The sequence below is a fragment of the Ceratotherium simum genome, chromosome 2, assembly GCF_057802395.1.
Source record: "Ceratotherium simum simum isolate JZ-2026a chromosome 2, ASM5780239v1, whole genome shotgun sequence".
NCBI lineage: Eukaryota > Metazoa > Chordata > Mammalia > Perissodactyla > Rhinocerotidae > Ceratotherium > Ceratotherium simum.
In genome coordinates, this window is record NC_141901.1 from 10629289 (window position 1) to 10643754 (window position 14466).

General features: G+C 35.5%; 1 protein-coding gene across 3 annotated transcripts in view; it reads left to right on the top strand.

The window, feature by feature from the left end:
* Positions 1–14466, top strand: part of RABGAP1L (RAB GTPase activating protein 1 like) — a 701003-nt gene that overhangs the window by 390855 nt on the left and 295682 nt on the right. For all 3 annotated transcript variants that reach the window (XM_087438180.1, XM_004425016.3, XM_087438183.1), the window contains one exon: positions 6364–6477. In XM_087438180.1, coding sequence (XP_087294306.1) covers positions 6364–6477 — 114 coding nt within the window. The remainder of the gene's footprint in view (positions 1–6363; positions 6478–14466) is intronic.

A 14466-nucleotide genomic window follows, 5' to 3' on the forward strand; every position in this document is an offset into this window, starting at 1 on the left:
ATTTTTTTTCATAGTACTTTTCACTAATCTATATTATATGCTTGTTTTTTATGTCTTTTTCCCCTACTACTAGAATATAAGCTCCACAGGGGAGGGACACTGTCTTGCTAACGGTTATATCTTCTGCACCTAAAACAGTGCCTAATTCTTAGTAGGTATTCATAGAAGTATTTGTTGAATACATGAATGAATTTGTACTATGAAGCAAATAGAAAGCTTAATTTTTTATGTACTTTCAATTTTTATGTCGTTCAATTCAGTAAGATGTAATTGAGCCCAAAGAGTTTCAAAGAGAAGCAGCTAAAGTGATTGAAGTTGTGGTAGAATGTTTTTTAAAGTTATTAAAAATTATTCAACTTGTAAAAATTATAACTAGGTGTGTGCATGGTCAAAGTTAATAAAATTCTAAAATGTAATGATTAGGTGAAAATAGGCACGTTTATCAAATGCTGGTTATCAGAAGCATTCTTTAAAGTTTTGTGAAAAAAATGAAAGAATGGTATTTTTACACAATGGGTAGTAAATATGGAGCTCTTAAAATTTTTACTTGTTTCAAAAGGGCTTAAAGGGCTGTTTTGATAAAAATCATAATTAATAATTTAAAAAATAATGCAAAGTTAGAAATATATCTAACTTTGCACAATAACAGCATGGAGTTCAGTTATTGTGCTTCATTTTACAAGGAGTTGCAAGGTTTATTATTGCCTGTTGATATGAGTTTCCAAGACTATCAAGCCCCAGTTGAACTTTTATTTTGGGACAATGAGAGGTCAGCAACCCTGGGAATGAGGACATATCCAAATATGGCCCTTGATGCATTTGGTAGGTGTATTTGGAGTCTGAAAGTAACCCCAGATATTTATCAGAGAGAGTCATCTCTAGCTTTGACCTAGATTCCCTAGGATCTCTGGGAAATCCAAGCTGTGCCCATAGGCTGCAGTGCTTCTTAGTCTTCTGGTCCCAAAGAAAGGCTTTATTCTATTCAAATATTTCCCACTCCAGTCCAGCACTTCCTTCAGGATCAAGGTATCCATCATGTATATCGCCTCTTCTTATAAATACACTTCCTCCTCTCCCTTCTCTTCCCCTTGCCCTTAGTTCTCATTGTTGCTACTCTCCCTGAAGAGATTTCTTTCTAGTTGAAGCCCGAATATGGCTAATAAATTTGACCTTTGTATCAGGCTTTGATTCTGAGACATTTGGCAGCATATGTGGATGCAGTGCCTGGGAAGCAGCTTGCTCACAATGTGATTTAGTTGATGTTTATTTCTTTGCTTCCATATTATTCTGCTTTTGCTGAGACTTCCTCCTATATTCAAGGAATGAAGACTGGCAGTTATCCAACCTTTTTGTGATACTGTTTCTAGCTTACAGTTTTAGTAGCACGTTTGAAACTAAAATGCACTTTTATATTTTCTTCTTTCATCTCTGCCTCTTTGGATTTTTGGCAAACATCAAGGGAGATAAATCAGACCCACCACTGCAAACCCACCTGCTTTCGGGGACATGTAAGCCGACCAGTTTGTGATGTTTTACCGTAGATCTAGCTCCAGCATAGAACTAAAAGAGCATCATTGTGGAGTAAGAATAGAAGGCACGTTCTAAGGTCAAATTTTTTTAAGCTCTGAATCATTTATCTGCTGACAGATTGTGGCTGGACATGGTCTACAGTGACATTTTTAATGACACCAACAAATTGGCGTGGTACTTATAAAGTTGAAATGATTTTGTAGTAGATGAAATGTGAAAATGCAGTTATACTTTGGATTTGACACTAGGGATTAATATGAAAAGATGCTGTCATAGTTGTAAAAATGTAGCAAACCAAGGTACAGTCAAGGTGTTTGTTTATCGGGACATTACTTTTACATTTCATCTGGTGCTAAGGTCACATGTGAAAACAGTCTTCCTCACTAAAATACCTTTCCAGTTGTTGACGGCCCCGAAATTGTTTTATAAAAAATAATAGGCTATGGTCATCCAAACCTGTCTTCCTAATACTTGTTGACACATGAATGCTGTATTCATTTATTTCTCACAACGCACAAGTAAGTGATGATTCTCTTTGAATAGGAATGAAAAGGATTACAAACATGTCAGGGTATATACATTACACTGGAAGAACAGTTTATGTAATATTCTTGATAGCAACTGTAAATTGAATCCACTTAAAATGATCAAAAGTTAATCAAGCTGCTTATCATACTTCTTAGTTTGGTTTTAAACTGATCTTCAATGAGCTCAATTATATCCTCTGTTGGACCCTTGATTTTATCACACTAGAGATCGATGTCTTTTTTGAAGATGTTTAGTCTTGTGACTTGGTGGTTTGGAAATTAAAGAAAATCCGTGAAAGGTAAACTAAATAGGAATTTTATTTTCTATGTGGTGGTAGTGTGAGGAGTGTGTGGGGGGGAATAAAACTCAACTTTTAAGACTTTCTTCCAAACCTCTCACTACCACTCCCTGTTTCTAGTCTGAGTCAGCTTTTGTGTGTGACCCAACCTGACTCCTCCTTAGGCAGATGGAAGATGATCTCAAGGACTTTGCCTGCCAGTTACATTCTTGGTGGTGATGGTCCAGAAGGGAGGTATGCAATAGTGACAGTGGTATTTGTCCTCTCCATAACCATGGCATCAGCCTTCCTCTGATCCTCAGAAGCCATATTCTAAAGTAATGATGGAAATGGTAGCTGCTCTGGTATGTTTAGCTTCTATTCTACCCTGTCTTTCCCGTCATCCTTCTGGGTGTATTTGTGTGCATCTTTCTTTATTGCATGGATATATGCAAAGCTGGGTCCAGAGTGTGTATCAATTGATAAAAACATCACTTGATCCAAATAATTGTTCACTTTTGTTTTTATTCATGGAATAAGTGAAACAAGGATAAATTTAGGACACATAAGATACATGATAGAAAATTCAGAAAATTCAGAACAGGGTATGTATGCGTTAATACATTATCATGCTAAAAGCTCTAAGGGAATTGGTTTCATAATCATAATGTTAATGATATCCAAAGAAAAACAGTAGTTTATTTTATTATTTAAAGTGCACAAATACAGAAAGATGTCTAAAATATATATTCACCAAAAAATTTAAACAGTTAGATGTGATTCTTAAGGAAAAGGGGGAATGATAATTATTATTTTTATTTATTTCTTTAGTGAGTGCTCAGTCTGTACTAGGCAGTGTATTAAGGACTGTACACATGTTATTTTATTCTAAACAACATGAATTTTGGTATTATCCCATTTTACAGATGAGGAAACTGAAGTTTAGTGAGATTAAGTAACTTGTCTGAGAGCCTATAGGTATTAAGTGGAATAGCCAAAAGTAGAACTAATGAATTTGTCTCCAAAGCTACTAAACCACCAAACGGGCCTGAGATCTGGATGCAAGATGCATCTACTGGGAAGTACATTGTGGGTCAAGTTGTGAGTCTCTGGATATTGGTGAAGTAGCTGCCCATGAAGGAGTGAGTTCTTCTCTATTCTCTCTCTGAAGATAAGTGGCAGGACTTCAGAAGACTATGCTGATGGGGACCTTCCAAGAAAATGACCTCGTATCAGTTTTGGTTGTGTTATAAAATGTTTTCAGTCATATAAAAAAAAAAACATTTTCACATGAAACCTTTTAACTTCAGATATTTAGATGGAGAATTATTTGGCCTCTTTTTTGTACTTCTTCTCTGTTCATTTTATTTCTTGTAAAAATTGACAACTATAACTGGAATAAGTCTAAAAATAAAGAAATTAATACTGAAGAGAAAAATTGTTTTATTCTCCCTCTACAGAGTGTTAGGTTTTGTGACTACCTGACTGAAATATTTGTTGAATGAGTGAGTGAGTGAATTTGAGGGATTAGGTGTGGATTCCTGAAATATATACTGTTCCTAGAACTCTCAGCTGTGTGGGTAATTGTGAGGTGATTAACTTTAACTTTCACTTTGAAAACACAATTATTTTCTCTAGTCTGTTATACAATTTCATTAATATTAGTCTATTTATAAGAGTCTAGTGTACCTCTTGACCTTCACTTATATGAAAGAGATCAGTGAACAATGTAGCAAAAACAGCTTATTTAGTCTGTAAAGTGAAGTTCCAGAAGTTATTCCCTTAGCCAACTGAGATTACTGTGCAAGAAGAAGACGCTAGAAACACACGTGTAGAAAGCATTTAAAAGTAATCCTAAGAAGGGAAAGTTTATTAAGTAAGAAGAAGTTGATGATTTTTATTTCATTTGATTTTTGGCCCTTTATTTTTTTAAAACAAACAAGGAAGATTCAAGTATGCACAGAAAAAAATTACTCAATATTATGCAAAATTACTTTCTAGAAATTTTTGATCAATTTCTCTTTTTCTGAATCAGACTGTTGGTAACATTTAAACACAGCATGATGCCAAATGAGTAGGCAGTTTCTAGGGAGTGTAGTCCAATGATTTCTCTCCCTTCACATCTTGAAAGATGCAAAAAGAGTTATCCTGAGAACCACACAGCACATGTTTGTTCCTGAAATAGTTCAGCAGTGCAGTAGTAACATTTTCACTGGTCATCTTTTCAAATAGTCTGTAAGTGGAAACTATTACTATATGGAAAGAGAACCCTTCTATTGGAGAAAACCTGGGCTGTGAAAACTTGCTTCTACCTGGTACCAGATTCCCCTACTTAGACTCCATACCAGGTCAGATAAAACATACATATCATAATATATCTCTTTATGCAGTACCTTTATATTTACCTCATTCTATACCCCTTTCTCACCCCAAAATTTTCTTTATCATCAGAAACTGCATTTACTTTGATAAATATAAACTTTCTATGTATTCTTTTACTTAAGTTATGGCAATTTTTTAAAGTTCCATTTTTATTCAGCTTTAGCATTCTATTCCTGTAAGCCATCAGAGTTTCCTCTGGAGTGATTTGTAATATGTTTGGTTTTGTTAGCAAATTTGGAACTTTTCAGTTTGTGTCCTTTCTCTACATGATATAAGATCTAATTACCACTCAGCATGAAATAGCAGCTGAAATGAAAAAGGCAGCAAGCAAGAGAAGGCACTGGCTTAACTTAGAGCTAATCAACGACTTGCTTCTTACATACTTCTCAGCGAGAGAGAGAAAGGAAAATGGCATTCATTAAAGTAACTGATATAGTAAACATTTTTTTTTCTTTCTTGATTTTAACTTAAGGAATGAATTTGATTAAATCTTTATGGAAGCAAGATATTAAACAATACTTTTAATTTGCAATACTAGTCATTGATGTTTCCTCAAATTGTGCAAAATACTTTCATCACCAGGGTTGTTAGAAGTAGTCCCATTCTATTTTCCTGACATTTAAACAGATAAAACAAGCAACATTTATAGCATAAAAATAACGTCAAGTGAATTATTAATAATTTTTTATAAGGCTTAGAATTTTACTCAGTTTTGAGCTTTTGGATCTTGAATCTATCTGAAAAAAATCTCTAGATTTGCCTTTAAGGCATATGTCATCTTAATATAGTAGTTTTGGGGCTTTTTATTTTGTAGAGTGAGTGAGTTGGGTAATTAACCTATCAGGAGAAAGATTGATAATGTTTTTAGTTTTTAAATTACTGTGGTCTTTCACCTATCAGATTGTCAAAAATTAAAAAGTTAGATAATATGTGGTATTGGGCAGGTGTGGAGAAACAATATTCTATCACTGTTTGGAGTATTTGGAGTTGATGTATTAGTACAACTTTGGAGGGAAAGCACCTTTATCAAAAATGGGTATGCATATACCCTTTGACCTAGCAATTCCACCCCTAGGAACCTATCCTTAAACATGTATGTATAAAAATGTTCCTAGTGTTATTATTTGTAATATAAATAGAGAAAATGCAAAAAAAATCATTAATAGGAGAATATTAAATAAATTATGATATATCCATATCCAGATGTACCTCATTGTTTTTAATAGCTGCTCCTAAAGAGAATGAAATATATTTGCATGTATTGATAAGGAATATTCTGTAAGTTATCCTATTACATGAAAGGAGCATATAGTTTACTTCTGTTTGTGCTTCAGAAAGCGAAGGATGGAGATGTGTGTATACAACTTCCCTCCCTCTCCTCCTCCTCACGTAAACCTGCATTCACATATCCATAGAGGAATGGATGAAAGGGTACGAAAGAAGCTATTGATACTATTTCTCTCTAGTGAATGGGACTGTGGGTCTGGGATGGAAGGCAGGGGCTTTGTTTTGGTGAGGGGACATACTTTTCTGTGCTGTTTGAATTTTTTTTTTTTTTTTTTTTTTTTACTATATGTGTATATTAGTTTTAATAATTAAAAAGAAATTTTAAATTAATAACCAGGTCTTTTTTTTTTCTTTTTTAGGACTCAGCCCAGGAGAGTGTTATTACTCGAGATATTCATCGTACATTTCCTGCACATGATTACTTTAAAGATACTGGAGGAGATGGCCAGGAATCACTCTACAAGATCTGCAAGGTAGGGCCCTCCACCTCATTTCTTCTAACTCATTTCCAAGGCTATATTTTAGGAACCCATCTTAAAGATTTTTAGATTTTTTTCTGTCTTCATGTCTTATTTGCACTGTGCCGTGTGCTTTACATTTACGATACCAGATCCTCGGTGCTGAGTCCTGAAGGTGACTTTTTGGCTGCATGTTCTGTGCCATGCAGCCTCCTGCCAAGGGAGGAGGCACAGTGTGGCCTCAGTTTGGCTCTGCTGCTCACAGGAGTGGAACAGAAGGTCCTCTCAGGCTACTAGAGTAAGGTTCAGAGGAGTCCTGAGGACTCTGCCCTTCTGACAACATAATGTGGCAGTTGTCTCAATTTTTTGACACTAAGCCAGAGTCAGAAACAGTGTGGTACCTGTTTTTGAATACTGGCAAATTCTCTGATGTTGATAGACTCTGAGTTATGTCACATCATACCTCTTTGTGCAGTTTTTATGTCCCGTTTTGAAATCTTTCTTCTCCCTCATTTTTAGTAGGCTTGGAAGAAAACTGTTTCCTGATCTTCAGTAAAAATGTGCTGCTTGGGTACAAAAGATTCTGTCTCTGTTAGTGGAGAATAGTCATCAGATTATTAATTTCTCAAGGTTATATCAGAAATATACAATGACTTTTTAACTCATTATATATAGTTATCTTATCTTGTCAGTGCTAATTGAGGCCAAAGACTTAAAATTACAAAGTCCATTAAACAAAGTTTTGCCCTTTATTCTCAAACTTAAGATGCCCTGCAAAGTGTGGTTGGTATACACAACATTGTCCTCACCTACCATTCCAGTAGACATTGTTAATCAATAGTAAACTACACAGAAATCTTGTAATGATATGAAGAAAAAGCAAACACCGTGGCTAATTTGGATGTTAGGTAATCAGTTCCTGAATAATCAAATTTAGCATTTTATTGAGTAGCAAAGATTAGCTAGTAGGTAGTCAGAAGTATACTCACGTATCAATGTCATTTTATATTTACTGTTTTTTTTAGATGGCACTTATAAAAGCACTTGCCTGTGTGTGCTAACTAGGCAAGATTGATGCTTAATTCTGCAAATGGCATGGCATTCATTCAAGTCCATCTTGCGTGTTGGTGGTTTAGCCCTCTGCCCACTTCTGTCTTTTTTTTTCTTTTTTCTGTTCTTTTCTCTTGATATAGCCATTTCGGAGGATTATAAATATACACACTGATTGGAAATCTATTTTTATATGGATATATCATTCAGAGCTAGAAGTGCATAAATAACTTAAAATCTGAGAGTGTACTGATTTCTGGAAAGTGATATGTCATCTAGTTTTAAAATGTCAAAAACCACTGAACACCACAAAAAATATATAATATATTCATTATATGCTTGTAAAAGGAAAGAGTAATTAAAAAAATTTCTACCAATTTTGAAATTCTACAACCTAATTAGCTTCTGGCTTGTGTAAGGAAGATATCAAAATTTACATAGTTTCTAAATTTATTTAGAGGGGTCTGGCTTAATGGGATATGGAACAGCATTTTCCCCCTAGCATTTAGTATATTTTTAGCCAATCAGTCACTTTTCCCTCAATTTTTCTCTGTTTGATACTAGATATTCTTTTCACATAACTAAAACAGATGGTTCTATGTGCTTGCAGCCTGTGACTTACAATTTTGTTCCATTGTAGTAAAAATAGTATTTGCCTCATTATGTAATATTTAGAGGGGAAATATCTGAAACATTGCTAAACACAAGATAAAAGTTAAGTAGTTGGGGGCCGGCCCAGTGGTGCAAGCAGTTAAGTGTGCGCACTCTGCTGCGGTGGCCCGGGGTTCGCTGGTTCGGATCCCGGGCGCGCACCGCTGCACTGCTTGTCAGGCCATGCTGTGGCGGCGTCCCATATAAAGTGGAGGAAGATGGGCACGGCTGTTAGCCCAGGGCCAGTCTTCCTCAGCAAAAAAGAGGAGGATTGGCATTGGATGTTAGCTCAGGGCTGGCCTTCCTCACACACACACAAAAAAAGTTAAGTAGTTGGTACCTTAAAGTAGTTGATACCCCTTGCTTTGATATTACAGATAATAATCCAAAAAATGTTTAGTACATTTACACAGCTTTTGTAGCCATTTTATATTATCAAGATATGTTTTGTAACATGATTAGACGGTTTTAAAACATATTCATTCTGAGTAAAGAATATTATAAAAATGTAGCTCTAAGATACCTTATAATTACCGACTAGCTTAAGTTACACTAAATTTTGTGAAAATGTAGAAAACAAAAGAATCATATTAAAAACATTTCAAAATTCAAGATAGTAAATAAAATTTGCTAGGGCTTGTAACATTGTACTAAAATATATATTAAACATAATTTCACAACAGTCTTTGATAATGGAAGAGAGGCAGAGATGAATATATCAGAAAATGTTGGAGAAACCCGAATTTGCTGGGGTCCTACCATGTGGACCATGTGGTTTGTAGTTAACACACTTCCTTCTCCTCTTGATCTACTACTATTTAGTGGTCCAGTGCTCATGCAGGGACACCTCTGGTAGTGGTGATAACTCACCAATAGGATAGCATACTTATGAGTAATTTAGAGTTGAATATTCTTCTCAAGTTTGTGCACTCACTTTCCTTTGCTTTTTGTATCCAATTTGAGCCATCCTCTTTCATTTTATGACCTTCATTCTGTATCCTCAAAAGCTAGCATGTGTGACTTTTAAGGCCACTGAGTGTGGTCTATCTATTCTATCATTTTTATTTCTAGAATAATATCCAGTATCATACCTCACACTCTCAGCAATATACCTTTGAGTTTCCATTCGGGATTCCTTGCACAAAACTGAATAAACATTAATAATATAAATAAGCTGCTTTGTTATATAATCTATAATAAGGACAGTTTTACTTCTTCTTTACCAATTCTCATTCTTTTTTTTCTTCTTTTTTTTTTTTGGTGAGGAAGATTGGCCCTGAGCTGACATCTGTGCCAATCTTCCTCTATTTTGTATGTGGGACACCACCACAGTGTGGTTTAATGAGCAGTGTGTAGGTCTGTGCCCAGCATCCGAACCTGCAAACCCTGGGCCACTGAAGGGGAGCACATGTACCCAACCACTACGCCACTGGGCTGGCCCCCGTTTTTTTTTCTTGTTCTTTTTCTTGTCCTACTGCACTGACCAGAACCTCTATTATAGAGGTAAAGTGAAGCAATGATAGTAAGACATCCTTGTCTTTCTCCTGATTGTAAAAGAAATGCATCTTATGATTTACCACTAAGAATGGTGCATCTTATTCACATCAGCAACACACTTCTAGACATTTTTTTTATACAGTGCCTTCCATGTGTTATAATAATTTCAAATTTACAGAGTATTTTTACATTTTATTACCTCATTTATTTTTGACAACTCCTCATTAGTGGAGCCTATACTAGAAATACAATATGTTGTGCTCTTAAAGTGAGACAGAAATTAAGAGAATTTCAGTAGCAGTAAGTGTAGAAATCAACTCTGGTTTCAAGGTTACAAAAGTTTGACTTTGTAGTTGAAAAGTTTTCTGTGGCTCTGGTGAAATGAGAAATGATCTCAACTGTCAGATTACAGGGAAGACTTCAAAACTTGCTGTCATGTTTTAATGGCCCTGTCAGTTTCAGTTTTTGCCTCTTAATATCTTTTTCAGAGTAGGAGGAAAGCAAAATGGTTCAAAGAATCTTCTGTTGTCATAAATTTATGTGTGTAAGTTGAGCGGAAAGTATAATAGAATTCATAAGATTCTGAAAACGAATGGGTTTGGGCTCCCCTCCCTTCATCCCTCTCTGCTCCCTCCCTCCCTCCCTTCCTTCCTCCTTCCTTCCCTTCTTCCTGTCTTTTCTATTGGTTAGATCAATAACATATTTTAAAATAATGTTTTTGAAAGGAGGAAAAATATACTACCACCCCAAGTATCTTTAGCACTTGTCTAATTTATGCATGATGTAAAATCTGTTTTCAGTTGGAAGATCGGTTGGCACAGTTTAAAGGACTGAACATCAAGAGATCTGGTTCTGGTCTTGATTCTTCCCCTGAGCAGATCTAAGACTTTGGGAAAATCACTTTTTGGATTTCCTCCTCAGTAAGAGTGTGTGGGGTCTAATAAGATTATTCCAACTTAAATTTGCTATGATTCTAACTGTTTAAAAAAATTTTCATGAAAGTTAACAGATGAATGCAGAATTTAACGGTTAATTCCTATGCTGGATATTAGTTCTGTTTCTCAATACCAGAGCTATAAAGGAGTGTGCTTTAACTTCGAAGACTTTACCTGACTTTCTGTTGGCTATGTTTCATGCACATGTGAAATGGAGTGCATTTAGTGATTTACTTTTAGATATACGTCTCTTTATAAGACCTAAGACCTGTCAGTCATAGCAATCAGCCAAAATATTGTTCACAATAGTATAGACTAAGTGACTCTTGGTGTGAAGTTTCATTTGAAGTATATATTTTTTTCTAATTTTCTGATTAGAGCAATTCCTTTCTGAAAAAGAGGCTACTCTTATGAATTGAATGGGAAGGATTGGATATATTATAGAGAGATCAATACCTTTGTTCATCTAGGTTAATACTTTGATAGTATAATGGTTTGTGGAAGGACAAAAATAAACTTAACCCTTGTTTTATCAAATATTTTTCTCAAAACAAGATTGGATGTAATGTAAGAACTAAAGCATTTCAGGTATTATTTTGATACCAATAAAGAGTGATCTGCTGCATGATTTTTATCCAAATGATCATTGACTCTTGTAAAATTAGATATAATCATGCACTATTTCTATTGTTTTCTAGACTTGGAAGGGTATTTGTGGTTATAGGGATGGATTATTTTTTACTGAGTTGATAGTATTTTCAATATAATTTTCTATTTATTTGACTACTCGTAATATAGTTCTTTTCCTTGGGGTGTCTGAATGATCCCTAATTTGAATGCCAGCATTTACTGAACAAGTATGGTCCACTGTTCTTTACTCTGCATGGCCCGGTTTGCCCCACAATGTGAGCAGCCTGTGGGACTCCTCCTACTCACATCCTTGGCATCTGATTGGCTCCAGAATGAAGGCTGTTTGGTGCGGAATGATAGGTGTCCCTGGATCAAAATGCACCCAAGAGATTTAGTTACAGGGGTCCCTTGGGGGAATCAGGTAGCTCTTGGAGAATCAAGCAGGTCTTTTCTATTCTCTCTGTACCTCCCCTCTCTCCATTGAGTTTCTGGCATGCTTCTTTGAATTGCAGCAGCCTTCTAAGGTGGATCCCAACAGGGGGCTGCTGAGGAAGGAATCTTTTTTTTTTTAATTTAATTTTTATTTATTTATTTATTTTCTTTTTTTATTTTTTTTTGTGTGTGAGGAAGATCAGCCCTGAGCTAACATCCATGCTAATCCTCCTCTTTTTGCTGAGGAAGACCAGCTCTGAGCTAACATCTATTGCCAGTCCTCCTCCTTTTGTTCCCCAAAGCTCCAGTAGGTAGTTGTAGGTGATAGTTGCACATCCTTCTAGTTGCTGTATGTGGGACACGGCCTCAGCATGGGCGGAGAAACAGTGCGTCGGTGCGCGCCTGGGATCCGAACCCAGGCCGCCAGTAGTGGAGCACGTGCACTTAACCGCTAAGCCACGGGGAGGGCCTGAGGAAGGAATCTTTTGAACTCCTAGGGCCACTCTGCTTTGCCAGCACATCCTAGTGAGCAGTGAGTGAAGTGGTTTCAGAAGACCTTGGGGGATGGCGGAGTATTCTCGTACAAATTAGTTTCCATAAGGAAAAGTTAATTCTTTCAGGCCATACAGGAAGGCTTGAAGAACCTTCCTGATATTCAGATGATGATCAATATAATCACTACAGTAATAGTGGAAACTTGTGAAGCACTGTGGTTTAGAAAGCACTTCTGTACATGTTGTTATTTGATCCCCATAGGTACTCCATAGGGCAGTAGAATTTCCTGCATTTTATAGATAAAGTCCAGAGAAATTAAATTATTAGCCTAAAATTACACAACCACTAAATGACAGAGACTAACTTGAATCCAGATCTGTTAGTTTAAAATTCTGTAGTATTTCTACAATACTGGTACAATTGTATATGTGTAATGAAGAAGAAAAATTATGATTTATTGAATACCTCCTGTGTACTAGAAACTATGCTAGGCACTTTTACACATATCATATTGTGTAGTTTTGACAATTATCCTGGAAATAAAACTGTTCTTATACTTAGGCTAACAAATTCTCAGGAAGGTTGAGCTATATCTCACAAGTAAGAAAATATGAAACTGGTGTTCCTTTCTAGGCAGGCCTGTTTAACTGCCAAGTCCATGTTCATTGTACTATGGTGGCTTTTCTCAGTGTTAGAGGGACAGTATTTAAACAGCAAGTGAATCTTAGCATCATCATAAGTGAAATCCGGAGGGCTAGAAAATATTTTTCTACCAAGCTAAAAACTAAAATGCAAAGAAGAAAATGACCTTATATGCTTATGCATATAAATGTCTTATTAAAGAATAATAATAGTGAGAAGATCAGGGTCATCAGTGGTGTCATCAGCAGTGTACTTGGAGTTACTTAGGCTCCCAGTCAAGGTAAATGTTTTAATTATTTGTTTTCTGGGACAGCCAATACAAGATCACTCAGAAGATAGACCAAGGACATGCTTTGCTGGCACCACAAAAGAAAAATGAGTTCATCTTTAATGATTTCATCTAGAATTTTATAATCTGAAATTCTAGACAGAAGTTATGTTAGTGTCAGCATTCATGTAAGTTTTGATTGCTTTTTTAAAAATTATTTGAACTACGTATGTAGTTCGTAATATCTTTAGTGCTTAAGGCCTTTGAAGGTTTTAATAAGATCCTAGGGACTTCTAATAATATTAAATAGAAAATTGGATATCACAGCTACAAAATGTGGCTTTTTCTTGTAGCCGACTGTAAGAAGACAGAGTCTTCATTTTTTCCCCCAGTTTTGTTGAAAAAATGATTGGTATACATCACTGTATAAGTTGAAGGTGTACAGCATGATGGTTTGATTTACATATGTTGTGAAATGATTACCACAATAGGTTTAGTTAACATCCATCATCTCATATAGATGCAATAAAAAGAAAATTTTCCTTGTGATGAGAACTCTTAGGGTCTACTCTCTTAACAACGTTCCTATATATTATGCAGTGGGATTAACTATAGTCATCATGTTGTACGTTACATTTCTAGTACTTATTTATCTTATAACTGGAAGTTTGTACCTTTTGACCACCTTCCTCCAATTCCCCCTCCCCCATCCCCCAACCTCTGGTAGCCACAAATCTGATTTCTGTAAGGTTTATCCATGTTATTTTATATGGCAGTAGTTTATTATTTTTGTCACTGCATAATACTCCACAATATGGCTATACCACCATATAGTTTTCAGTTATGAATAATGCTGGTATGTACACTCTTGTATTAATAATGTTTTGGTGCGTGTATGTATGCATTTTTGTTATGTATATACTAGGAATGGAATTTCTGGGTCAAAAGGTATGAACATGTTCACTTTTAGCAGATATTGCTGAACAGATTTTCAAAGGTGTACCATTTACATTCCAACCAGCAGTGTATAAGAATTCTAGTTGCTTTATATGTTTACCAACCCTTGGTAAACTTTTAAATTTTAACCATCTTGGTGGACGTGTAGTGGTAGCTCATTGTGGTTTCATACGCATTTCCCTTTTGGCTACTGAGGATGAACACCTTTTCACATGCTTATTGTCTGTTAGGATATCCTCTGTCGTGACAAACCTGTTTGTCTTTTGCTCATTTTTACAATTGGGTTTTCACTTAATGTTTTGTATGAGATTTTTTCTATATCTTGGGTATGAGTCCTTTTTTAGATATATGTATAGCAAATATCTTCTCTACGGCTTGCTTATTTCACTCTATTAATGATATCTTTTGATGAACATAAGCTATTAATTTTAAAGAGACTCATTTTAT